Source organism: Hemitrygon akajei, chromosome 8 (genome assembly GCF_048418815.1).
Source record: "Hemitrygon akajei chromosome 8, sHemAka1.3, whole genome shotgun sequence".
NCBI lineage: Eukaryota > Metazoa > Chordata > Chondrichthyes > Myliobatiformes > Dasyatidae > Hemitrygon > Hemitrygon akajei.
Window position 1 is genome coordinate 43,256,178 of NC_133131.1, and position 27,405 is coordinate 43,283,582.

The 27,405-nt window shown below is 38.5% G+C and overlaps 1 protein-coding gene across 11 annotated transcripts in view; it reads left to right on the plus strand.

Annotated features, from left to right (window-relative positions):
* Positions 1-27,405, plus strand: part of LOC140731838 (general transcription factor II-I-like) — a 160,804-nt gene that overhangs the window by 16,590 nt on the left and 116,809 nt on the right. For all 11 annotated transcript variants that reach the window (XM_073053731.1, XM_073053732.1, XM_073053728.1 and 8 more), the window contains 3 exons: positions 14,672-14,775; positions 17,415-17,553; positions 24,839-24,976. In XM_073053731.1, coding sequence (XP_072909832.1) covers positions 14,677-14,775; positions 17,415-17,553; positions 24,839-24,976 — 376 coding nt within the window. In that variant the 5' untranslated portion in view covers positions 14,672-14,676. Of the gene's footprint in view, positions 1-14,671; positions 14,776-17,414; positions 17,554-24,838; positions 24,977-27,405 lie in introns of those variants that run through there.

Consider the following 27,405-nt stretch of genomic DNA (forward strand, 5'->3'; position numbering starts at 1 on the left):
TCATCTGTTGTGTAACTATTCGCAGTCAGCTCTTGCATGGCAAGGTTGTAAGAGGATGATACAGTGGAAGACATAGTCCAAACTGCTCTCTGGTGCTCTGACATCTCACTTCCTCGCATTAGGCCCCCTTGGCTTTTTAGTGAGCGCATTAGTGTCTGTTCTATCACAAGATCAGAGCCAAGGCCAGCCCAGTGTTGGCTGCTGTGTTTGATTACATGGAACCCAGACTGGAACTTCTGATGAACCTCAGGGTTGTCATCCTCCAATGCATGCATCTTCTGGAGATAGAGACAAGCCGACTTCAGATAATTCGGATGACCAGCGGCCGCGAATATTGGCAAGCAAGCTGAAATGGCACTGAGATGCATCTCCCATAACCCCATTCGATGGGCCACAACAAGTGCCCTAGCTATCCCTACCATGTGCTGGTAGTTGACCCACAGTGTGCTGGTTTTGGAGGTACCTGCCAGTTCATCCTTTTTGAGAGTTACAGTTTTGTCAATCCTGCGAATGCAATCTGATTTCTAAGTCACTTGCGCCAGTCTCCATCAGCGTGTACAGTCTCTCAAGTTCCTCCAGTTGGTCTTGAAAACCAGGGTCATCCTCCATGATTTCAGCAACAATCTGACGTGTAAGACACTGATCCACCAGCAGGTGCCCACGAAACGCTCATTGCATTGCCTTTCCACTCATCATGTGTACAATGGCATTTTTACCGTACACTGTCTCCAGGATCTCCTTAAGTCCACTGCCAACCATCAAAAGTTCAGATGGCACCTAACAAATTCATGAAGGTATGAGTCTGATTCTTTTCATTGGAGGCCATTTTTTTTAACATCAGTTTTTTTTTAACTTCCCCGTGCTCCGTTTCTGTCCAACTTTTGATATGTTGTTTAGTATGTCTGAAAGTATAGGAAATGACCACAAAAGCTTTTTTTGCAATTTTTTTGGGGTAGGGATATTTTGGTGCTATATTGACAACATTAAGGGCATCATCTTTGAATAAGGGGATCTCCATTTTAAGTGAAGAGGAGTTGCTTTTAAGGGTTGAACCTTTGAACACAGAGGCAAAGTGCTTGAGTATATTTAAGGTTAAGATTTCTAAACAGTAAGGGAAAAATATTTATGGGGAAAAGGCAGGAAAATGGACTTGTGGAATGTCCTATCAGGTATAATCCGATTGAGTGAAGGAGCTGCCTTGAAGGGATGTAGAAACTACTGTTAATTTTCATGTGAAAAAATGAGTGCATAAACTAAATCAGTAGTCACTAAGGCTCTTAGCTGAATGAAGTTAATTAGGATGTGAACTTGTCAGTCTGCAGCTTTAACTATTTGCTGAGTATTAATTCCCTGGTGATACGCAATCTTCCTGAGTTTCTAACGCTGTCAGCTGCAGGCTCATGATCATTTTCAGAATGTTACTTGTGTAATTTATAGTGAAGACTGGTGGAAGACATCTGCTTAATTCAACTGTCATTATCTTGTTTTCCATTATTAATTTCCCAGTCTTGCTATCTATGAGAACAATCCTTAATTTGTTAACTTTTGTTTCTTTTTAAGTATTTGACTTAAACTTTAAAAGAAAATAAATAATGGATAAAGATAGATAATCTATTAGACATTTTTTGCACTTTCTCCAGCGTTCTGACTCTGCTTCGTGCAGTTAAATATTTTCTTTAAAGTTAGATGATCAAAACCAGATTTTTCACCTGCGTGTTGTGAAGTTTGTTCTTTTTTAGCAACAGTATAGTGCAAAGAAAAATTCCACCATATTATCTATAGTAGTTTAGAAGAATAATCAGTTAATCCTCGTGGGGTCATGGGCCCTTTATAAATTTTAATGACAGATGGGAAGAAGCTGTTCATAAACTGATGAGTGTGGGTCTTCAAGTTCCTGTGCCTCTTCAATGATAGTAATAAGAGGGCATGTTCTGGATGGTGAGGATCCTTAATGGTAATGCTTCCTTCTTTGAGCACCACTTCTTGAAGGTGTCCTCGGTGGTGAGGAGGGTTGTTCAAATTAACATTAACAGATATTGTCAGTGAGACAACAGATTCCTTTCCAAACTTTTAATTTTGGACAGGATTACTTGTTACTGTATCAGGATCATAGTTTAGATAACTCTGAGATGTAGATTTTGAGTTTGGATTTCTTCTCAACTTCAATGGTGGAGGGCATTTGTTCTTGCTAATCAACTTCCTCCTAATATTTCAATGTGAGAGTATGTTAATTTCTAGGACATGTGTTGAGATCCTCGGATTTTGCCACTATAAAGAATTTTCAAGTATTGATAAGTTGTTGTAGATAATTGATACTTAGCACAAAGGAGGTTGGAGTTGCTGAGAAGGTACCTGTGAAACATTGTTACAGAGTTTCAGTTAGACATAATTAGAAGTGGTAATGTGGGATCTGAAGTATTGGAAGGTCACAGCAAAATGCGAGAGAAGTCAATTTGGGGGAAATGAGTGATGAACAGTAGTGGGTGGGGTGGAATGTGGCTTGAGTTTGGTAAAACATTCTTTTGTACAGGTTATATATTGGTAATCTTCACCTGGTCCTGAATTGTTTGTTCTGTTGATTTGTGGATGGGCTGTTAAGGTGGCAGTTGGCCAGGCTGAATTTTTCTCTGTGGCACACAAATGTTCTACTTGCTTAGTAGGTGGTTGTACTGATCATTTTTGCTGAAGGTGAGGGAAATTTTGGAGTACAGGTCTTAGCACTGCAGCCTGGATTTTCTTGACTGTTGCTTTCGATCTTTTTTTGCTCTTTTGGTTGTCTGTTGCTGTATTCTGCTGCCTTTGGTGCTGAGACATGAGCCTGTTACTTTTATCAATCATTTTTAATTCAAGCATTTGCTGTAGTTGCCTAGCTTTTTATAGTACTATTTGTGAATACAAACATAATGTACTGGAGATACCTCTGGATCAATAAGGGGTCATCAGTTGTCTTGGCAGGAGATTCCTGACCTCAGTAGTTCCAGCATTTCGTGATTTAAAAAAAAATAGATTCTGTGTATTTGTAGTATTTTAGTTTCATAAGTTTGCTGTAAACCTTTTTTCAATGTATATGCCTACTCTCCAGAGTAAAATTCACCCATAAAGTATTTAGGTGCTAATCTTTGATCCATCATGAATTATCTCCGAAGCATAGAGAGATGCAACAGCATGTACAAAGCAAAGGTCATCTACCAACCTAGTGTTTATCACCTCCTCCACCACCCCCCCCCCCCCATCCCCAGATACTGCACAACAGCTTCACACTAAAACACTAATGATCCAGGTTGAGTAACTGAATAATACTAAATGTCAATTCTTAGAAATTGCCTTTTTCAGATTTATAGAATGAAAGTGATATTTTTCTCTTCCAGTGAGAGTGGGAATGAACAAATCTTAACAAATATTTGACTTCTATAAATTAGTGAATAACTGCTTAGTTGAAATTAGAAAAATTAATATATCAGGCAGCATCAATGGAGTTAATAGAGCAGGTTGAGAACCTGATGTAAATTCCCATCAAATATCTTCAAGGTAATATTTCAGAGTTTCAGACTGCAAGCTGTTTTGAAATTATTTTCTTTTGGCAAATTGAATTTTTCACATGTCTAAGTTGTATTAGTTTAAGTAGGTTTTCAATTGTACTAAGATTAACTAGAATAATGAGCTTTGCACTGTGTCATTGGAAATTTGCAGAAAACTGTCTAAGTTAGTGTTCACATTGAGTTAGCACCATTCTAGAATGGCAGAATTAGTACCGTGTAGATGGAGGTCGCTCAGTCCATTGATTATATATCCATTGTGTGGAAGATCAATTCTGTTTAATCCCACTGTAGTCTTTCCCTAAAATCCTAGCAGCCTTCTTGGTCTCTATTAAACACGGTCATCAAATTAATTTAATTTCAACTTAACCACTTGCAATAAAATAAAACTGCATATCACCTATCAGCTACCTTTAATGCTAATACAGCTCAAGCACTCCAGAGATCAGTTCCAGCACTGTTCTGTTCGGAGTTTTCCCTGTGAATGCGTGGGTTTCTTCTGGGTGCTCTAGTTCTTCCCACAGTCCAACAAAGTATTGGTTGGTTGGTTAATTGGTCTTGCAAATTGTCCTGTGATTAGGCTAGTGTTAAATAGGTGGGTTGCTGGGTGGTGTGGCCAGAAGAGCCTGTTCCACACTGTACAAACTTAATGCCTGTTTTGCTGCTGGTTTTTAGGGCAGCAATGAAGATCCTCTGACTGTTTAGTGTGGGTTTAGTACAGGCATGGGCCATATGCGGCCCGTTAAGCTTTTTAATCCGGCCCACAGAACTTGATGAAATTATATTAATAAACCTTGTTAATGTTATTTTCCCCGCAATTCTGGCGTTTTCGCCACAACAAAACTAAATCCAGACTTTGATGCGCTGGCTAAAAAGGGAGACTAACAACACTGTTCCCACTGAAATTAAAAATAAGTTTCTTCGTTGTGTTATGTAAAAAATGCATTTGAAAATATTTTTTTCAATAAGCCTTACATGTTACATGTCATTTCTGTTAAGTGATGGACATGAGTAGTGCGCAGGTGCACGTACGTTCTCAAAATAAAAAATGCGCTCCAGATCAAATAACGCGCTCCGCATACTGGCGCGCTGTCACTGTTCTGTCCTTGTGCTGGTCGTTGTTGAGTTTTGGCACAGGGGACAATTGAATAAGAAGGAGCAGGACAAGTAGACCTGCATCTCCTACCGTTTTTGAAATAAAGACAGTCAGGAGGAGAGTGATGATGATAATATCTTGAAGGATAACAGAATTTTCAGTGCTTTAAAATAATAATTGTTACTATTAAAAAAAGCTGTATTTTATTCATTTAATTTTCAGTGTTTTAAAAGTCATTTCAATAAATAGCTAAATACCATGGGACTTCAAAGACAGATATTTTGTTGTAATGCATTTGTTCATTTTCAATTGAAATTAAAGCACATGTTTTCTACATATCCCATGATATTTTATTTTCTCTTATGAGGTGTATTACCAAAACACTCCGTCCATCTGCTCCTGGTCCGGCCCCCCTGTCAAATTTTAGAACCCTTTGTGGCCCACAAGTCAAAAAGTTTGCCCACCCCTGGTTTAGTACTTTTCTTTTAAGGATTATATGGGTCAGCACAGCATGGAGGGCTGAAGGGCCTGCACTGTGCTGTAGTGTTCTATGGTTCTATGGTCTCTCTCTACCTTTGGCCATCTTTTCTATTGTGCACCCGGTATGGTTCAGGGTCCCCATTTCTGCCTTGATGGTACAGTGCCATGTTGTCTTTGGTCTCTTGCGTCCCCTGCCCTTCAGGGCTCCAGTGAAGTGCTGTGTTAATGAAGGAGTTGGCCTCTCTTCTCATTGCGTGCCCAGTCCATCTCCAGCATTTCCTCATGGTGATTGTGGCCATGTCCTCTTGATGACACTGAAGGAGTAGGGCATGGTTGGAGATCATGGTGGATCTTCCAGAGGCTCATAGTGTGGAATGATAACTTGGCAAGTTCGCTCTCTGTCATGAGCCAGCATTCTGACCTATACAAGACTGTGGACAGAACACAGCTCCGGTACAGCTTCACCTTGGTGTTGATGCTGTACTTGGTTGATCCTCATATTGCTCATGAGCTTGAAGAGGTTTCTGGCTTTGCTGAGTCTGCATTGGATGTTGTCTTTGGTCCCACCATCTTTTGGAGTAATGCTGACCAGGTATGTGAATCTCCTGGTGCCTTGACAAGAGGAGACGACTATGTTGAAGATCATGGTCTTAGTCTTTGGCTGACTCTTTGTCCAGGCTGTCCCACACTGTATGCATCTCAAAATAAATGCATTTTGTTTTTAGGTTCTTGATAACTGTGTTGTATATTTAAAATCAAAGCTCTGAAAATGCTGGAAATCTGAAATAAAATCAAAAAAACACTGGAGATGCCCAGCATATCAAGCACCATCTATAGCACTGAGAAGGAAAGAAAACATTTTGTGCAGAGGTGGTTATTTTATATGTGGGTAGAATAAAGGATATCTAATAGGATGAGATGCTACCTGATATGTTGACTATTGGCAGTATTTTGTGCTATTTCCCATTCGAATGTTTGGTTGTATACTGTTCAGATGGTCATGGAACTGTTGAAGTAACTGGAGTCCCTGAGGGCCACTCTATGAAGGTATTCATTGAAAGAAGCATTTAGGGCATAAGTGCAATGATTTCCAAGCCCTCTCCTCAAAGTTCTCCAGGTAGAAATTTGCAGTAGTAGGTGACAAGGATGATTCCACAGTCACTCCATTTGTTTGTTCGTAGTAGTTTCCCTTATAGAGGAAGTACGTTGATGAAAGGGTAGGTTTAAAAGGTCATTGGTACCATGACCATCTGAACAGTATAGATCCAGACATTCAATTTATGATGGTGATGGAGAAGAATGGTTGCCTCTCATTCCTGGACATTCTAATACGATGGAAACCAGATGGTAGCCTCAGACATGGTGTTTATTTGAAACCCACTCACACGGACTTATGATAGCAGCCATCATCATGCTTCCCAGAGTAGAGCAATTCTTTCCACTTTGATTAACCACACAAAAACTATTTCGGACCTGGAGAGTCTCCTTGAGGAAATATGGTTACGTGTGACTTTCCTAAAGAATGCCTATAAGGTGAAGGAAATCAATTGGGCCCTTAAAAGGGCTGATGCAAGAACCAGGAAACCTAACAATGAGGAGGAACCTATCACTGCCTTAACTGCATAAAGCAAATGAAGATCTTGATCGTGTATTGAAAGAGTGTACTGTACTTCGGCTAACTTAGGTTCAGAAAAGTTGGAGCAATTCGTTTCAGTAGTCATTACTTGTCATGGCACGGATATTGCAGACAGTTTAGTGGTCTCAGTCATCCAGTGATATAAACAAATGGATGCCAGGGTTTGGACTAGTATTGTTGACACAGAATCTTGTTTTTATCCCTCTGGCAAAACATTTGCTATGACAAGACCACTTCATCAATTTTGTAAGAAGGATCCTAAATGGGTATGCTTAAATGTAAATGGGCACAGGCATAGGTGCAATCGAGCTGACTTGTACCCTGCATGCATGTTGTGAAGGCATCCTGGTTGCATTCTGTTCATAAACTCTAAGCACAAATATCCATGGCTGGCTAATTCAATTTTTAAAGGATCACAAAGTCAGTAGATTTAGTGTTGACAAAAGTAGTAAATCCAAGGATTGAAAAGTTCTTAAGGGTTCCTATGCATTACTAAATATCAACATAGGGCAAACATGGAATACATTGGCAAGAGATGCTTAGAGCAGGTCAATTAAATGTGATCACCACAGAGACTATGGGAAAAATTATAATGGTTGGGGGGTGTGGAGGGAAATGGCTAAATAATTTGTACCACTAATGTAACTGCTACCACGCTATTTATGCATCCTCTATGAGAGCCTTTGTATATCCTCCCTGTGGAATGTGTGGGTTTTCCCTTGGTGCTTCAGTTTCCTCCCACAGTCCAAAGATGTACTTGGTATGTTAATCGGTTATTGTAATTTTTTCCATGATTAGGTTGGGGTTAAATTGGGGCTGTCGGTTGTTTTGGCAGTGCAGCTCGAAGGGCCTATTGCACATTGTATTGCTAAGTAATAAATAAATATTTTCTTTGCAGGATATCCAAATGTGATGGATATGGAGGCAAACTGAGGAATTAATGGCAGATGAACTCAGTAATTAATGTTCCAGAGAAACTAAAACATCCCCTTGACTCAATTACTGCCATCTTTGAAGCAAGGATTGCAAGCTGTAATAGTAAAAATCTAAATTCTATTGAATTTGAAGCAGTTGTAGTAGATTTAAAAAGTGAAAAATGTAATACCTCTTAATAGGGGAAATTGGGAATTCTGGTGGTGGTGGCGGCAGGGGGAGAGAATGTAGATCAATTGGTTTAATACCTTGATAGCAAAATGCTGAATTCCGCATAGAGTTATATCAGAGCTCTTAATGTGACCTAAAATTTAAGAGGGAAATCATATTTGACAAACTTTTGCGTTCTTGGTGCAATTTGGTGGGTGTATACAGGTTTCCCCCGCTATCTAAAAGTAGAGCGTTCCTATGAAACCTTTTGTAAGCCGAAATGGTGTAAAGCGAAGAAGTAATTACCATTAATATATATGGGAAAATTTTTTGAGTGTTCCCAGACCCAAAAAAAACCTACCAAATCATACCAAATAGCACATTAAACCTAAAATAACATTAACATATAGTAAAAGCAGGAATGATATGATAAATACACAGCCAATATAAAGTAGAAATAATATATGTACAGTGTAGTTTCACTTACCAGAATTGGGAAGATTTAGCCAAAACTGATTTGTAGAAAAAAATCGGCATGTACATGCATGTGTACACACCTGCCCGCGCAAGGCTTCACGGTCATGGTAGTCTTTTCTCAGGGTAAACACAAGTTTAAAGTAGGCGCCTTTTTTCGTAAAAGCAAAAATCCTCTTTGGATTTCTTTTGGTTAGCGAAAACAGGTACTAATATAAGTCTTTCGTAAAAGTGAAGTGGCGTAAAGTAAACTTTCGTAAAGCTGGGGACACCAGTAATGGGATTCCAAAAATGGAATGTAACCTGATTTTTGTAAAGACATTTTATTAGTGCTATGCAAAACTTGTTACATAAATTAAAGACTCATGATGGAATATTATGTTAACATTTGGAGAAGATTGTGTAAAAGATAGAATAGAATGTGTAATTTTTCAGGTAGGCAGACTTTTAATCGGGTAATACAGTGAAAAGTACTAAATTCATATTTATTTCTATTAATAAAATTGAAATAGTATATTCTGCCCTTTCATCCACGTTTGCCTTGATATAAGTTCACGCAGAAAGGGCAAAGATGGGATGAAAACATATTTAAGCAATTGTAAAGGTGAAGTGGTGTAGTGAAGTAAATATACAATACCTATTAAAAAGTATTCACCTGCCCGGAAGTTTTTCATGTTTTATTGTATTATAACATTGAATCAATGGATTTAATTTGGCTTTTTTGACACTGATCAAAAGACACTCATTTCAAAGTGAAAACAAATTTCTACAAATTGGTCTAAATTTGTTATAATTATTGAACACAAAATAATCGTTTGCATAATTACTCAACCTCCAAGTCTGTATTTAGTAGATGCACCTTTGGCAGCAATTACAACCTTGAGCTTGTGTGGATAGATCTCTGTCAGCTTTGTACATCTTGAGACTGCAGTTTCTCCCCATTCTTCTTTACAAAACTGCTTGAGCTCTGTTAGATTGCATAGGGATTGTGAGTGAACAGTCCTTTTTAAGTCCAGCCACAAATTCTCAGTTGGATTGATGCCTGGCTCTGATTTGGCCACTCCAGGACATTAACTTTGTGTTTTTTTTTAAAGCCATTCCTATGTAGCTTTGGATTTAAGCTTTAGGGGTCATTGTCCAGAGTTGCATTTCTCTTGCAGAATGCATCAGGTTCTCCTCTAGGATTTCCCTTTATTTTGCTGCATTAATTTTACTGTCAAATTTCACAAGTCTTACAGGGCCTGCTACAATGAAGCATTCCCACAACATGATGCAGCCACCACCATGCTTCATGGTAGGGATAGTGTGTTTTTGCTCAATTTTGGTTTCATCAGACCATAGACTCTTCCAACTGACTTCAGAGTCTCCCATATGCTTTCTGGCAAACTCTAGCCAAGATTTCATGTAAATTTTTCTCAGCAGTGACTTTCTCTTTGCCACTATCCCATAAAGCTTCGACTGGTGAAGCACCTGGGCAACAGTGTGCAGTCTCTCCCATCTCAGCCACTGAAGCTTGTAACTCCTCCAGTGTTGTCATAGGTCTCTTGTTGGTTTCCCTTACTAGTTCCCTTCTTGCACAGTAACTCAGGTTTTGAGGACGGTCTGCTCTAGGTAGATATACACCTTTGCCATATTCTTTCCATTTCTTGACGATTAACTTAACTATAATCCAAGGGATATTCACTGACTTGGACATTTTCTTGTATCCATCTCCTGACTTGTGCTTTACAATGACTTTTTCATGGAGTTGCTTGGAATATTCTTTTGTCTTTGTGGTGTAGTTGCTAGGCTACTGACTCACCATCAGTTGGACTTTACAGATGCAGGTGTATTTGTACTACAATCAATTGAAGCACCTGGGCAGCACACAAGTCTCCAAAAACAGATCTCCATTTAACTAATTATGTGGCTTCTAAAACTGATTGGTTGCACTAGTGATGATTTGATGTATCATATTAAAGGAGTGACTGCTTGTGCTATCAGTTACTTTGTGTTTTGTATTTGTAATTAATTTAGATCACTTTTTCACTTTGACATGAAAGAGTCTTTTTCTGTTGATCAATGTCAAAAATGCCAAAATAAATCCACTGTGATTCAATGTTGTAAAACAATAAAACATGAAAACATCTGGGTGGGTATGGGTGAATACTTCTTATAGGCACTGTAACTTGGGAATTGTGGAGTAAGGAAATTTGGTAGGAAAGATGGTAAAAAACCTTTTAAATCATGAGAAACTACTACTAAATGTTAGTGTTTAGAGGAATCTTGGCGTTGGTTAAGGGAAGGTAAACCTTGAAGGTAATAGAAGAAATATAAATTTGTTGACCTTTTATTGCAAAGGGTTTAACTTCAGAGTATCAAAGGTAACACTAGTGAAACTGCTTTGGTGTACTTGTATTTAAAAAAAAAAGTTTTATTTACTTGATTGACACTTTGTAAGAAGGTTTGTCCTATGAGGGGAAAGTTGAGTAAGGTTAGCTTGGATAAATAGGAGTGAATTAAGATGTACGAGGCTGCACTGTTAAAATCTAGAGCTGGGGAGTTTAGAACTTGGTTATGTAGGATTAAGAGTAGAAAGTACTTTATGCAGAGATCTGTAAATCTTCAGAACTCTGCTACAAGGACTTTGAGTATTCACTAGTTGGGTATGTTCAAAGCTGAGGTGGAATACTCAAGGTCAAATACATCAGAAAGTGCAAGGACTGGGTGGAAAACTGAACTTGAAGCACAGGTTCAGACTTCAGATGAAATGATGGAGGGAGGTCAGGAAACATTGGACTGTTAGTCATGTTCTTCTATGGACCCATTCTCATTGTATAATTTTGGTTTTAGAACTGCAGTATGTCCTGACTGTTATGTATCCTTGATGTAGTGACTATTTTACTCAATGCATCTATACTATAGTTTTCTTTTATTGTGGTCACATTTCCAAAGCCTTTTATTAATTGCAGACTAGACACAACTGTGCTGTTAGGTTTGACTGTTTGCAGTTTATGTTAAAGGCTCCTCACTTTAGAGTTTTTCATTGGATCCTAGGGATCTGGTTGACTGGGAAGGAAGAACCATGTTGATCTTTCAGTCTTGTGCTTCTGCTTAATGTGAGGCTAATCTCTGCAGAACACAGTTGCTACTAGCTTCCCCTTGCTGCATCTGCAGACTGTGTGGTCTAATGGGACAGGTTTCACAGGCCTTAGGCAGAGAAAGTTATGAGCTGTATCTGTGCCAAGTATAAGTGGGCATATATACAGGAATCCCACGTAATTTAATGGAGCTGGGAGAAAGAAAAGCTTTTAGACTCGTAAATTGAGCTTTATATTTCGATTTTATTTTTGTTAAAATATTTAGTTACCTTTGTATTTAACTTTTTGATATTTTAATTATTTTTCAATGACTCTTGGGTACTTTGAATATTTGTGTACAGGTATCCCCTGCTTTTCGAAAGTTCGCTTTACGCCACTTCGCTTTTACGAAAGACCTACATTAGTACCTGTTTTCGCTAACCAAAAGAAATCCGAAGAGGATTTTCGCTTTTATGAAAAAAGGCGAAAAGCGAAAATAGCGTTCAGCGCTTGTTTTGCAGCGAGCTGTTATAGAGGCAACGCGCACCCCGAGCAGCGAGAGTGGCGCCGCCAAGCTCCTTCCCCAGGAACTGCACTCGGCATCTCAGCATCAAGTCGCCATAGTTTTGAACTGTGTCTGTGAGCATCTGTGCTTTATCTCGATTTATTTTGTGCATCCGTTAGCAAGATGTGTCCTAAGGTATCAGAAAAGACTAAGAGAGTTCGTAAGGGTGTTACACTTAGTGTAAAACTGGACATAATTAAGCGTTTTGATCGTGGTGAACGAAATAAAGACATTGTGCGTGCGTTGAACTTGCCTGAATCCACCATTCGTACTATTTACACGCAGAGAGAACGAATCTTGAAAGCTGCCGATGTTACTATTGGTTCTGCTAGTAGCAAAGTGGTCTCTTTTAGTCGACATCCAGTAATGGATAAAATGGAAAGTCTATTGCTTGAGTGGATTGATGGGTGTACAAAGCGTGGTCTTCCATTAAGTTATCTTATACTTAAGAAGAAATCAGTTAGTCTTTTTAATAAGCTGAAACAGAAAGCACTGGATGATGGTGATGAAAGTGTTGCGAAAGTGGAATTTAAAGGTAGTCATGGGTGGTTTGATCGGTTTTTGAGGCGAGGGCAGCTTCATAGCTTGAAGGTTAATGGAGAGAGTGCTTCAGCTGATAGTGAAGCTGCCAGAAAGTTCCCAGAAGAACTGAAGAAAATAATTACAGAAGGTGGTTATTCGTATAAGCAAGTGTTTAACTGTGACGAAACTGCAATTTATTGGAAGAAATTGCCAAGCAAGACATTTATTTCGAAAGAAGAAAAGCAGGCAAAGGGACGCAAGGCATCGAAGGACAGGTTTACCCTAATGCCTATTATTAACGCCACTGGTGATGCTGTCCTTAGGCCTCTACTAGTGTACCATTCAGAAAATCCGAGGGCACTTAAAGGTGTTGATAAGAATACACTTCCTGTTGTGTTTCGTTCACATCCAAGCGGTTGGAACACCCAAGTGATTTTTTCTGAGTACATGAGTGGATACGTTAGTCCTTTCGTTGAAAAATACTGTAGAGAAAATAACCTCGATAATAGGTGTCTTGTGATTGTTGATAATTGTGCTGCTCATCCTTCTGTCATTTCCGAGTATGGCGGTAACATTCGTGTTGTGTTTTTACCACCGAATACGACGTTGTTACTGCAACCATGTGACCAAGGCCTAATAGCCACAATCAAGGCTTACTATACGCAAAATGTGATGCGTTTTATTGTAAATGCCATTGACGGAGAGGGCAACTCCGAAGCATCTTTGCGAGAGATCTGGAAAGACTACAATATAAAATTGGCAATTGCCAACCTTGGAGATGCTCTCGATAGGCTAACAGTTTCAATGAGAAATGGCGCTTGGAGGAAACTATGTCCCGAAGCAGTGAACGATTTTAAAGACTTCGAACCAACAACAATAACTACGGCAATAGTGACTTTGGCTAAGGAGGCTGGGTTTGTGGAAGTTGATGAAGATGATGTTGAAGAGGTTTTGGCATCCCATGACCAAGAACTGACAGATGAAGAGCTGATGCAATTGCAAGAGGAAAGGATACGAATAGAAACTGAATGCAATAGCGAACAGCCCGGAAGTGAGGTTGTCCAGGAACTGAACGTGAAGCACTTGCATGAGATTTTTGCTACGATTGACAGTGCTGCAATGATTGCAGAAAATTATGACTTTAATTTTGAAAGGGCACGTAGGTTTAGGGCAGGTTTGCAGGATGTTTTGAGTGCTTACAAAGAACTGTATGATAGAAAAATGCGTGAGTCAAGCAAACTGTCGCATTTCAAGCCTTCCACATCAGCCACATCAGCCACAGCAGACGACGAACCTCGACCTTCGACATCGAGGCAGGCAGACGTAGAAAAAGGTATGATTTAGTAGGTTATTTTTTGGGTCTGGGATTGCTCAAAAATTTTTTCCCATATAAGTTAATGGTAATTGCTTCTTCGCTTTATGCCATTTCAACTTATGAAAGGTTTCGTAGGAATGCTCTACTTTCGGATAGCGGGGGAAACCTGTATAGGATAAATGAGCATTGCGTTTCATTGACAGATTTCTTGGAGCATTAGTTCACTTTCCTTTAAAAGCTATTGAATGTAGAAGTTACTAGAGATCCTACATTTGTGTACTGGGAGCCTGCCTCCTACTGGTGGTTGCATACAGAACTATGCTGCAATAAATTGTGGTTTGGTGATTTCTGAGTAGTGGAAAATCTCGAGATTATTAATTCCCATTTATAAGTAAAGGTTGTCTACCTCATTACCCCTTTTTACAGTGAATGCTCCATGGAATTTGCAAAAATGTATTTTAAGGGCAACATTGAAGAAATCATTTTGCTTTAGCAAAAATGCATTCAGAGTACATAATTGATTGTGTTAGAGGTCCCAGCACAAATGTGATTAACATTGAAAATAACCCACTTCCTTTTTTCTGCATGAATTTGCCACAAGCAAAATTCTTAAGGGTGATGCATGTACTTTTTCTCACTATGGATGCTATTTGACCTGAGCATTTTCGATGTTCATTTTTAATTCTATGTGGAAGTCAATATAATATTGACATTAAAAAATTAATAGAATTAACTGGTTAGGAACAGATTTTGAAAATTAGTAAAGAAAGCAGCCAAAGAAAGTTGACTAAGTTTATAATTGAATAATTTAATTTACTTTGTAATTTTGTCTTGACATTTGAATTTGATGTAAGACTTCCTCCAATCTTATGATAACATTTCTTTTTGCTCTCTGTTCTTTTCAGGAAACATGGCACAAGTTGGAACTACACCAGTTATACATGAAGAACCCTCTAGTGCCGAAAATCTTCTGGCAGTAAAATTCCTTATGTCAGCACTGGAATCTATGGTAAATTGTTAATTTACTAAGTTACCACTTGAACTACTTGATAATGTAACGGGCAATTTTATGTATGGAAGTTGGTGGCTTAATGGAGTTGGATTCTTGAGGATAGGATTTTTATTGCTGTTGCTTTTTTAAACATGTGTATTTGGATGCTCGGCAAAATAGAGGTTCCTCCAACTTTTGGAATGCTGGAGATAACGTTCTGGTAAGTGCTGCCGATTGTGCAGTCCTGGAAGTTTATTAGATTGTGCAGTAGTAGGAGCTTAAGTTGAGAGAACAGAAGTGTCTTACTGAATGCTTTGCTTTATATTTGAAGCACCTTGCTAATAGACAGCTGATAAATTAAGCATCACATTTTGACTCGTTTAAAGCTAAGATTACAATTGGAATACTGAGTGGAGTTTTTTGTTTCAAAACTGGAGGATTATTAATCTTTGTTTGAAAGCATTTTTGTTGAACTTGTAGTAAACTAGTAGTAGAAGTTACTAAAGAGAAAATCTGCGGATGCTGGAAATCCAAGCAACACACACATTACTAATTGGGCATCTATAGAAATTAATTAAAATCTGCATGTTTCCAGTTAGATTAGTGTGCTTTGAGATGCTTGAAATTATGGAAGTTGAACAGATGACAACATTCTACCAGCTAAAAATTTTAGCATGAAAGTGAAAGAATAGGAAGGTTGAAGACCTGTGTAACATAGACATCTAGTTTAAATTTTGTGCTTGCACATTCTGTTTTGAACACCTTAACACTCCTGAGGTAAAGCCAATTTCAAGAAAAAAAATCAATTTAATAGTTATTTTTACATTGCTATTTGTATATGCATGAAATGTTGCTGAAACACTTGTGTGGTGCTCTCACGTGCTGCTATGTTTGAGGTTGGGTTCGAACAGTGAGCTGGATGTTGAACCTTGTATTTAGGAATGGAGCTAAGCTTACTGCTGGAATTTGTGTTACTAAGTTGTGACCTAAAAATGCTAACCTTATAGTTTATGTAATGTCGTCTTTGAATGTTACTCTTTCTCTAGAATCTATTTTCAATTACATTATGATTCAGTTTTGTTTGTTCATTAGTAGAAGGACTAATGCATTGTCTGTGGATGCTTTGATCTAGATTTTCCTGTCAAGGGAAATAGCTTTCAGTGTTTCCCTTAAGAAGTTTCAAAATTGTTCAGTAAATAAATTTATTCACATGGATTTACCAGGACTTGCCTTAAATTATCTATACTCTCTTTTAAGACCAGTATATCTTTTCTTGTGTTTTCCCCAGATCTAAATATTGCTTCTGTTTTGTTCTGATCCAAGTTTTGAGCTTCTCAAATATTTTTGTATTCCAGGCACTTTGGAAAAACCTGTGAACCTAAATACTATCTCTGTACCTGTTTTTGTTGTTGTAATCTGTACATATCCAAATCAACTTCCCCATATCACCTATTTCCTTATCTTCTATTTAACATGGACAATGCGTTTTCCCTGATTGCTGAGAATTGTAGGTATACTTGCACTGCACAAGTCTATAGTGGCTTGTGTTTATTTAACTAATGAAAATGGTAATCGCAAATCATGCTGTATTAGGAAAAGTGGAAACATAAATATTGAAATTAAAACCAGAAAATGCTGGGTAGCACATCTGGAGAAATATTGTATTTGGATGTTTATTGGATCTGGTAAGGAACATGTACAGGCTGTCCTCAGACTTCCATAAGTTGGAAAATACACAAAAAGATCACTCTTTATGGTAACCATACCTTCGCAGTATTGTAATGAATGATATCAAAAGTACATGAGACTGATAGGAAGAACAATGACAGTGAGAAAGAAGGGAAATTAGTTCTGTCATTTGTAGGGACATGTACGTACATGTATCAGACTATGGAATTTGATAGTATTATGGAAGCTCAGTTGTATGTTAGGTTGTCTATATTCAGATATTCTTAACCTGGGGACACCCTGTAATGTGGTTTAAGCAATAAAGCTGGCAAAGCAACAGGAGTAGAAGGAACAGAGGGGAAGATTTGTAGGAGGATATAAGACAGGAGTAATTAAATGATGAATAGGATGAGGCTTAAGACAGTAGGAAACAGTGATTGGGTAAAGGGACAGACAACATGGCATTAGCAACTGAACCATCCCTGTGCACTTAACATTGAGTTTATTGTAGCTCCTGGTAAAAAAAAAGTTTATACATAATGAGAGGTTATTTAGGAACCTAACTTAATTAACTAGGTGATAGCTGTACGTGTTTTTCAGCCCTTGGGTATGTTTGAGGTTTTGGGCATATTACTTTAATGCTGTCCTACCTATGGCCTCCTCTTAAATTGTTTCAATGATACTAGGTTAATTTTTTCAGCAGTATCATAGGTATGCAGTTGTTTTACAGCGTGATATCTGATCAGCAGATGTATGTTTAATAGAAACATAGAAAATAGGTGCAGGAGTAGGCCATTCGGCCCTTTGAGCCTGCACCGCCATTCAGTATGATCATAGCTGATCATCCAACTCAGAACCCTGTACCTGCTTTCTCTCCATAACCCCTGATCCCTTTAGCCACAAGGGCCATATCTAACTTAATGATTTTCTTTAGCGTTCATTTTTGTATATTTTCGGTTTAAAGTTTGTTTAACTTGTTTCTTCTTCAGTGCCAGGAAATTGCAAAGTCAAAAGCTGAAGTGGCATGTATTGCTGTATATGAGAAAGACATATTTGTGGTGGGGACTGAACGAGGAAGATCTTTCATTGGAAACCGAAAGGATTTTCAAACTGACTTTGTGAAATATTGTAAGTTGAATTGACTAAATCAAGGCATGATATTAAGTTGTAGGAAAACCTTTGACTTTATAGATTATTTAATAGCAATGTTAGGGGCCTCAGTTATTCTAGCTATGTCTTGAATTTGACTTTTCCTAAGATCTCAAGAGTTCTGGGATATTGATAATCTTCTGGAATGTTTACATGTTTTGAAATGTAAAATGCTCATCACATTCTAATATGACCTCAGTACTTTGTGCATTTCCCAGCTTTAACTGTTACTTCTAATCTGAGGTATGAATTCACATGCATCTTCCTGACTCTGCAAATGATCAATTCTTGTTTATAGTTCCCCATAAGCTATTTTAAATATTACCCATGCTTTAATTCTGTACAGGTCATCAAGACTTCAAAGCTGGCTTGCAAGTTGCTGATGTTTGTCCTGTTCCTTTCGTCCCTTTTTTATCCAAAGTGATCAATGCAACCTTCTCTTTTGATTCGACTAGGTTCATAGCCTACTTCGAGACTTTGCAAGGTTCATGCATATAGAATGTTATTGTGCAACTCTTACACAACAAAGGATGCCATGTGGAAGAAAGCTTAAGCTTATCAATGTTCTAAAAAGTTCTAAACATTTGTCCATAGTTGTACAAAATTATGAAGGAATATTCCAATGTTTGTCATGTAAAATTGCTATCCTTGTGACTTTCCTATTTTGTATTTTAATGGTGAAGCTTGTGGAGTTTAAAGAATTGTTTTAGAAAGTTTGAAAAGTTTTAAAAATATATCTTGGAACTCCTGTGTATTTTGTCGTCATAGGTGGAACAGATCTCAATTAGTTATCATGTGTGATATTGAACTTTGATTAATAGATTCATCCATTTTTGACTGCATTGCTGGCTTTGATATTATTGGAGGGAGTGGTTGGTCAGAATTTGAGGATCTGCTCTGGCATTCCTTCTGTTGTTATGGTTTAATATGTTGAGAATCATACAGTGTTGAAATGGCCCTTTAGCTCACCATGTCCTTGCTAATCATCAAGTACCTCAGAATCAGAATCGGGTTTATTATCACCGGCATGTGTTGTGAAATTTGTTAACTTAGCAGCAGTAGTTCAATGCAATATGTGATATAGAAGAAGAAAATAATAAATTAATAAGTAAATCAATTACAGTATGCATATATTGAATAGATTAAAATCATGCAAAAAAACATAATATATTAAAAAAGTGAGATAGTGTCCAAGGGTTCAATGTCCATTTAGAAATCGGATGGTAGAGGGGAAGAAGCTATTCCTGAATCGCTGAGTGTGTGCCTCCGGCTTCTGTACCTCCTACCCAATGGTAACAGTGAGAAAAGGGCATGCCCTGGGTGCTGAAGGTCCTTAATAACCGACGTTGCCTTTCTGAGACACTGCTCCTTGAAGATGCCTACAAAGTACCCAGAACTAGTACCCAAGATGGAGCCGACTAAATTTACAGCCCTCTGCAGCTTTTGGTCCTGTGCAGTTGCTCTCCTCCCCCCCCCCCAAATACCAGACAGTGATGCAGCCTGTCAGAATGCTCTCCATGGTACATCTATTGAAGTTTTTTAGTATATTTGCTGACATAGAGTGTAGTCTTACCTTCTTTATAACTGCATCGATATATTGGGAATTGAGGCAGATTGCATTGATGGTATGATGGTATTAATTGCTGAGCTATAGTTGATGAACAGCATCCTGGCATAGGTGTTTGTGTGTCCAGGTGGTCTAAAGCGGCGTGCAGAGCCATTAAGATTGCATTTGCTGTTGACCTATTGTGGCGATAGGCAAATTGCAATGGGTCCGGGTCTTTGCTGAGGCAGGAGATCGGTCTAGTCAAGACTGACCTCTCAAAGCATTTCATCACTGTAGATGTGAGTCCAACCAGGTGATAGTTATTAAGGCAGCTCACATTATTCTTAGGCACTGGTGTAATTGTTGCCTTTTTGAAGTAAATGGGAACTTCCGCCCGTAGCACTGAGAGGTTGAAAATGTCCTTGAATACTCCCGCCAGTTGGTTGGCACAGGTTTTCAGAGCCTTACCAGATACTCCATCAGGACCTTCTGCCTTGTGAAGGTTCAAGACAGCCTAACATCGGCCTCTGAGAAAGAGATCACAGGGTCTACAGGTGCAGCAGGTTCTTCACAGCTGTAGTTCTCCCATTCAAAGTTGGCATATAATGTGTTAAATTCATCTGGTAGTGAAGCATCAATGCCATTCATGCTATTGGGTTTTGCTTTGTAGGAAGTAATGTCTTGCAAACCCCGCCAGAGTTGACGTGCATCCACTGTTGCCTCCAACCTTGTTCAAAATTGTCTCTTCACCCTTGAAATAGCCCTCCGCAAATCACACCTGTTTTTCTGGTACAGGTCTGGGTCGTCAGACTTGAATGCCACAGATCTAACCTTCAGCAGCTGACATATTTGTTCATAAACGAATTTTGGTTTGGGAATGTACAGCAAGTCTTTGTAGGCACACACTCATCCACATAGGTTTTAATGAAGTTGGTTAACAACTGCAGCGTACTCATGATGAATCCCTGAATATAGTCCAGTCCACTGATTCAAAGCAGTCCTGTAGGCGCTCCTGTGCTTCCCTTGTCCATACCTTCTTGGTCCTCACTACTGTTGCTGCAGTATAATGTGTGTGTGAGTGTGTGTGTGTGTGTGTCTGTCTGTCTATATATAGTATATAGTCTCTGCCTATACTCAGGGAGTAGAGGTACAGCCAGGTGATCAGGCTTCCCAAAGTGAGGGTGTGGAATAGCACGGTAGGCTTTCTTGATGGTGGTGTAACAATGGTCCAGTATGTTGCTTCCTCTAGTATTGTAAGTGATTTGGTAATTGCTTAGTGATTTTCTTTTTCAGACTGGCCTGGTTAAAATCTCCCAAAACGATGGTGAAAGCGTTAGGGTGCGCTGTTTCGTGCATGTTGATCTCATTGCTCAGATCATCTGAAGCCTGATTGGCATTTGCCTGAGGTGGAATGTATACTGTTACCAAAATGATCCCGGAGATCTTCCGTGGTAGAGAAAAAGATAGCACTTAACTGCTAGATATTCCAGGTCTGGTGAGTCAAATTGGGACAGTACTGATATATTTGTGCACCAAGAAGAGTTGATCATAAAGCATACTCCTCCACCTCTACTTTTTAGAGACGGGTGTATAGGAAACCTGTATATCTGAATTGCTGCATCTGGTACGGAAGGGGTTAACCAGGATTCTGTGAAACAAAGAACACGTGGTCCTAATGTCCCTCTGATTCAGCATCCTAGTTCTGAGATCATTGACTTTATTCACCAGAGACTGCATGTTTGCCAGCAAGATGGTCAGTATTAGGAGTTTAAAACTATTCCCTTAAATGCACTTGTATCCCTTATCTGCGGTCATGCTTCCTCCGTGGAATCCTACAAGGATGCATCTGTCCACAGTCAGTGTGTTTCCATCAGTTTAAAGCAGCAATAGTTCGTTTAAATACATTAAGACATCTTTGACTGTACTGACCTTGGAAGCAGTTGTGCTTTTTAGTTGTATCAGACTGAAACGAGAATATTTAATCGTATCTTTTGAGAGTTCTGATGCTACTCGAGTTGCCCCTAGGTCCCCTGGCTTTCTATCTGCCAATACCATTTATCAATATATTGCCTATTATGTCTTGGTGATTTCAAGATGTTCTTCAGGAGTGGCAAGCTATCCATGTTTAAGCATGCTAAAGCATCTAATAAATCCCTGGTAATATGACATTTTCAACAATTTGGCTGACTTCTCTTAAATTCTCAAACTGTAGTTTCCTTCTTAGCGAATGCAGAGAGGATGTATTCATTTAAGACTTCACCTTTGTTCTTAAGCTCCATGACAAATTGCTACTTTTTGGTTATTTTTTTACCCATGATATATTTAGAAAATGCTTTCAGATTTTTCTTGTCTGCCAGTTGTATATCATGTCCCATTCTGCAGGCAGTTCTTTAAGTACTTGCAGTTTGCGCTCCTGAATTGTCGCTTTGCTTTTACTTCTGTGCTTGTCATATATTTCCTTTGTTTTCTTTTATCCACCCTTCTATAGTTTTGTATCTAGTGCTCCTTGGATTTGCTGTGATTGCTTTTCCCTCTAAAAGAGCAAGTTAGCTCTGAACTGTCAATATTTCACATTTTGTATAATATCCACTTGATAGGTGTAGCCTTATCTGCAAATCTCTTAGTCAATATTTGCCAAGCCCCATCTTATGACATTGAAAATGGCTTTCACTTATTTCAGTACCTTAATTCCTGGACCATCCTTGTCCCTTACCATAACCACATTTGAAGCTAAAAGTTATTATCACTATCCCTAAAATGTTTTCCCACTTCTTTGGCTGAATTCTGAAATTAGGTCTTGTATTGCTGTTGCTTGTAAACATCAACTAGGTTTACAGTTTAATAATCCAGCGCCCTTGATAAGATTTTCCAGGCAATGAATATTACTGTTACTAATGCCGTACCCTTTTTAATTTCACTTAGGAAGAGCGCAAAGAGCAGGGTGTTAGTGCACTGTGACTGGTGGCACCAACTACCATTTCTGTGGGCTGATCAAGTTAGACTTCTTGTATTGAAATAGATGCAATTTTGTCCTGCAGTCCTTACACAGATTTAATCTTGTCTGTATCTGCTGTGCCTATTGGACTGATATAATTTTCCTTCTATATTTTACTCTCATTACATTTCTTCCATATTGGTTGTCACATTCTCTGCTAAAACTGTTTAAACCCTCCTTTTTCCTAGAAATGGTTCTGTAAATCTAAAGTCCACCCCCATGCCACCTCTAGCAATACACTCCACTAACCTGTCTTCCTATGTTTACTAGCATGTAACACTAGAAGTGTTATGGTACCATAGCAGCTAGCATAATGCGTTACAGTGTCAACGATCAGAGTTCAATTCCCGCTGCTGTCTATAAGGAGTTTGTATGTTCTCCCCATGACCACGTGGGTTTTCTCCAGGTGCTCTGGTTTTTTTCCACATTCTAAAGATGCACAAGTTAGGTTTAGTAAATTGTGGGCATACAATGTTGGTACCAGAGCCTGGTGACACTTGCAGGCTGCCTCCAGCACATTCTCAAACTGTCGTTAATGTAAACAATGTGTTTTATTGTCTGTTTCAGTACTTTAATGCTCATTTGACAAAACTAGTTTTATCTTCTAAGCAATCCAGAGATTATAATCTTAGAAATTCTTCTCTGCCTCTCAACCTGACTCCTTAAATTCTTATTGTAAGTCCTCATCCATTTTAGCTATGTTGTTAACTATGTGGGTCTCAATCTATGACTGTTTATTCTTCACCTTTAAAATGCCCTGGAGCCATTTATGATATCCTCAAGCCTGGCCACAGTGAGGTAACTCACCATTCTGGATTTGCATCTACAGCCATTGAAATACTTGTTTATTTCCCTCACTATTGAATCTCTTATGAAAGGAATGCAAATCTAAATTGTATCTTTTTTTTAATGTAAAATACCTAACTGGTAAGAACACTGATCAGTATTGATCAGTATCACAGAGCTGATGCGTATTGCCATTGGAAAAATGTGGCTGAAGAAAGTATAGCTCTAGAAAATCAACATTCTGGGGTGTAGAATCTTTAGGTATGAGAAAAGTAAAATATACCACAAGGTATATGTAAGAGCAATATAAAAGAGGTTGTATTGTAGGAGTAATGAGGCAGGGTAACCGCACTTTGTGTGGCTTAGCTCCACATGATGCTGTGATCGAGCCTTTGACTTAACTTCTTGCAAATAATTGTTGCCTGTGTTTTTAAGCATGCAGAAATCATCTTGGAGTGAGATGCGTTCTAAATTTCCTTTGACTGTTCCTCTTTGTGATTCTTGCCATTTCTTTCTCTCTATGCCTTGTGCTTTGTGTGACCATTTCAATAAAAATATGCTAGGTGTATAGCTTTCCATCTTGGGAAATGCACCTGGTGTAATCAGCAGTGCTGAAGTCCTAAATGTTGGCCAACTCGAGGTACCTTCTCCAGAGAGCCTCCAGAATGCAAAGAGCACCTCAGATTTCTGACATATTTCAATTCCTATAACACAAAGCTTGTTTGTCATAGATTGACTGACTTGCACCATTGTCACTCCGAAAGCTTCTGTTTTCATGTTGATTTGGCTTTACACTAGCTGGGAAAGTGCATTATTCACAAGACTAATAAATCCTTTGCACCTTGCAAATCAAGTAAATGACTTCTGGTATCTTCAAAGAATTTGTATAAGAATATGTCTAACAGAAATTTCTCAAGTTTATTATTTTATAGGTTCACTTTGTAAACTATTCCAACAGCAATGGACTTGAACTTTGCTGGTTGTCATAGCCAATGAGTTAGATGCTCTGTTGACAATGAGTTAGACACAATTGCAAGAAATGGCCCTTTCTTAAACACAAATGTGCTGGATAAATTTACTGGGGACGAGGTCAAAGTAGAAAAGTAATGGTCACAAAAGGTTGAGTTTTGCTGTATGTGATAGTCTGGCAAATTAGCAAATTTACATTAGCAAATTCTGATGCCACTTTGTTTACACAAATGAGGAATCAGCATACTGATAGTCACAATATATGCTCAAACCAAAGCAGTGTGATCTTTGTGGGTAACTAAGTTCAGAAACAATGCAAGTACCAAAGGTATAATTGGCAAGGAAAGAGCATGAAAAGCCATTTTCAAGTTAGTATCTCTTCTGATGAAATGATTGGAATATAACCTTACATAAACAGAAGCAGATTTGTCAGACTAATGAAGGCATCTTTGATTTAGGCACTGTCATTGCGAAATTGTGTGAATGCCTGGGTGACTACAAATATGATAGAAATGAGTGATGAAGTTTGATGTTATTTCTACCACTGCCTTTAAAGCTCAGTCAGCCCAACCAGTAAGTTCAAACATCCTGCACATTGACTTTGGAAGGTTTGTCTACCAGTTGTGATATCCTACTGAAGCACAAACTGATACAGTGCAGAGGTTGGTTGTTGGGAGGAAAAAATGCACTGGAGTTTTTAATCTTGTTTGAAACAATTCAGTTACATGTGAAGTTTCACCCTAAACTTCAGTATTTTCCTGGAGTGAGTAATTTTTGGTAAGACAGAAAACTTGAGGTTGTTTATATTAACAACATGTATGCTATAAGCTTTTTTGTTCCAGATATGTAATTGGAATAATTGTTTAATGTAACAGTTTAAAAAAAATTATGTTTATTCAGTGCATGTATCATCAGCTTACTTTGTGAATTTGCATAATTATTTTATCAATCTTTTGGTTTGATTTTAGGTGTGGCTGAAGAGCAAAAGGTATCTCAAAGGCTAGGAGGTAAAGCTGTACGTTGTGTGACTCCAGCTGCTATGGATAACCAAGCTGACATTGAAAAATTCAGAAAATTAGTTGAAGATTTGTTCTGCTTACTTTATGGTACTCTCCTACTTAGATTTTTCTTGTGCAAACAAAAGTCAGTGTTGTGCTGTGATTATTTGCAGTTGGATTAAGTTACTAGGCAGCTTATGAAAGCATCCCAGTAGATTTGTAATTTAATTAAAAGACTCTGGTTAGTAGGAAAAAAGGATTTATTATTAGTCAAAATGTAATGTTTCAAAGAATCATAACCCCATGTCCTAAACTGCTTCATAGTCCGTAGGAATTAGGAACGGGATGTTACAGATCTGAACAGTGCAACTGAAGGTTGAAAATATTGTAGCAAGTCAGTAAGCTAACTGAAAGCTTTGAACTCACAAGATTAACTTATGGCCTTTTGGAGCTCCTAGTTCGTTTAAAATTGTGCTTCTGATACATAAAAGTTGGTTTAGATTGATCAGCAGCTCTCTGTTAATTCTTGGGTTTGCAAATGGTTCAGCTACCCAGTTAAGAAAGATCTCTAAATAACAAGCCTTCACCTTTGTGCAAATATAAAATGAATGTAAATATGCTTGTGCTTTTCCAAACTTGCCTTTGAAGATATTCATGCTAAGAAGTTTGCCTTATTTTTGTTGAGACGTTTTTCATCTGGTACTGGCACTCTTAGAAACCATGGATTTCTATCTTTGACATGAGAAAGTCAAAGTTTTCCTTAGATAGAATGTCTGTTTGACTAGTATTAGGCGGTAAATGAAAATCAGTACACGGTTATCTCCAGGCATTCAGTTCTTGCCTGCTACTTTATTTCATTTCCAGTTTGACTTCTTTATTCTGTGGCTTCCTGCACTGTAATAGTACGATCCATTGCAAGCATGAGAGTTGGGCAGAATTGATTTGAAAAGAACACTGGCAGGGATGATGGCAGAGTAGCAATGGCTGGAATTTCTAGAAGCAGTTGGAAAGGCACAGGGTATATACATCCCAAAGAGGAAGACACAACTATGGCTAGCCAGAGAACTCAAAACTGACATAAAAGTCAAAGAGATGGCATATAATAGAGCAAAGTTAATGGGAAGTTAGAGGATTGGGAAGCTTTTAAAAACCAACAGAAGGCAACTAAAAAAAATAATTAAGAAGGTAAATATGGAATATGAAAGTAAGCTGGCCAATAATATTAAAGATGATACCAGAAGTTTCTTTGGATATTTCTTCAGAAGTGTAAAAGAGAGGCAAGAATGGATATTGGACAGCTGGAAAATGATGCTGGAGAGGTAGTAATGGGGAACAACGAAATAGTGGAAGAACTGAATAAGTATTTTGCATCAGTCTTCTCTTTGTAAGACACTAGCAGTATGGGGAAGTCCCAGGTGTCAGGGAGCATGAAGTATGTGAAGTTACTATAACTAGAGAGAAGATTCTTGGGGAAAGTGAAAGGTCTGAAGGTAGATACCGTGGCATGCAAAAATTTGGGCACCCCAGTCAAAATTTCTGTTACTGTGAACAGCTAAGCGAGTAAAAGATTACCTGACTTCCAAAAGGCATAAAGTTAAAGATGACACATTTCTTTAATACTTTAAGCAACATTACTTTTTTATTTCCATCTTTTACAGTTTCAAAATAACAAAAAAAGGGCTGGAAGCAAAAGTTTGGGTACCCTGCATGGTCAGTACTTAGTAACACCCCTTTTGGCAAGTATCACAGCTTGTAAATGTTTTTTGTAGCCAGCTAAGAGTCTTTCTATTCTTGTTTGGGGGATTTTCACCCATTCTTCCTTGCAAAAGGTTTCTGGTTTTGTGAGATTCTTGGACCGTCTTGCAGTCACTGCTCTTTTGAGGTCTATCCGCAGATTTTCGATGATGTTAGGTCAGGGGACTGTGAAGGCCGTGACAAGACCTTCAGCTTGTGCCTCTTGAGGTAGCCCATTGTGGATTTTGAGGTGTGTTTAGGATCAGTATCCTGTTGTTGATGCCATCCTCTTCATCTTCAGCTTTTATACAGACGGTGTGATGTTTGCTTCCAGAACTTGCTGGTACTGTATTTAATTGAATTCATTCTTCCCTCTACCTGTGAAATGCTTCCTGTGCCACTGGCTGCAACACAAGCCCAAAGTATGATCGATCCACCCCCGTGTTTAACAGTTGGAGAGGTGTTCTTTTCATCCAATTCTGCACCTTTTTTTCTCCAAACATACCTTTGCTCATTGTGGCTAAAAAGTTCTATTTTAACTTCATCAGCCCACAGGACTTGTTTCCAAAATGCATCAGGCTTGTTTGGATGTTCCTTCATAAACTTCTGATGTTGAATTTTGTGGTGAGGACGCAGGAAACGTTTTCTGCTGATGACTCTTCCATGAAGGCCATATTTGTGCAGGTGTCGTTGCACAGAAGAACAGTGCACCCCAACTCCAGAGTCTGCTAAATCTTCCTGAAGGTCTTTTGCAGTCAAATGGGGGTTTTGATTTGCCTTTCTAGCAATCTTGCGAGCAGTTC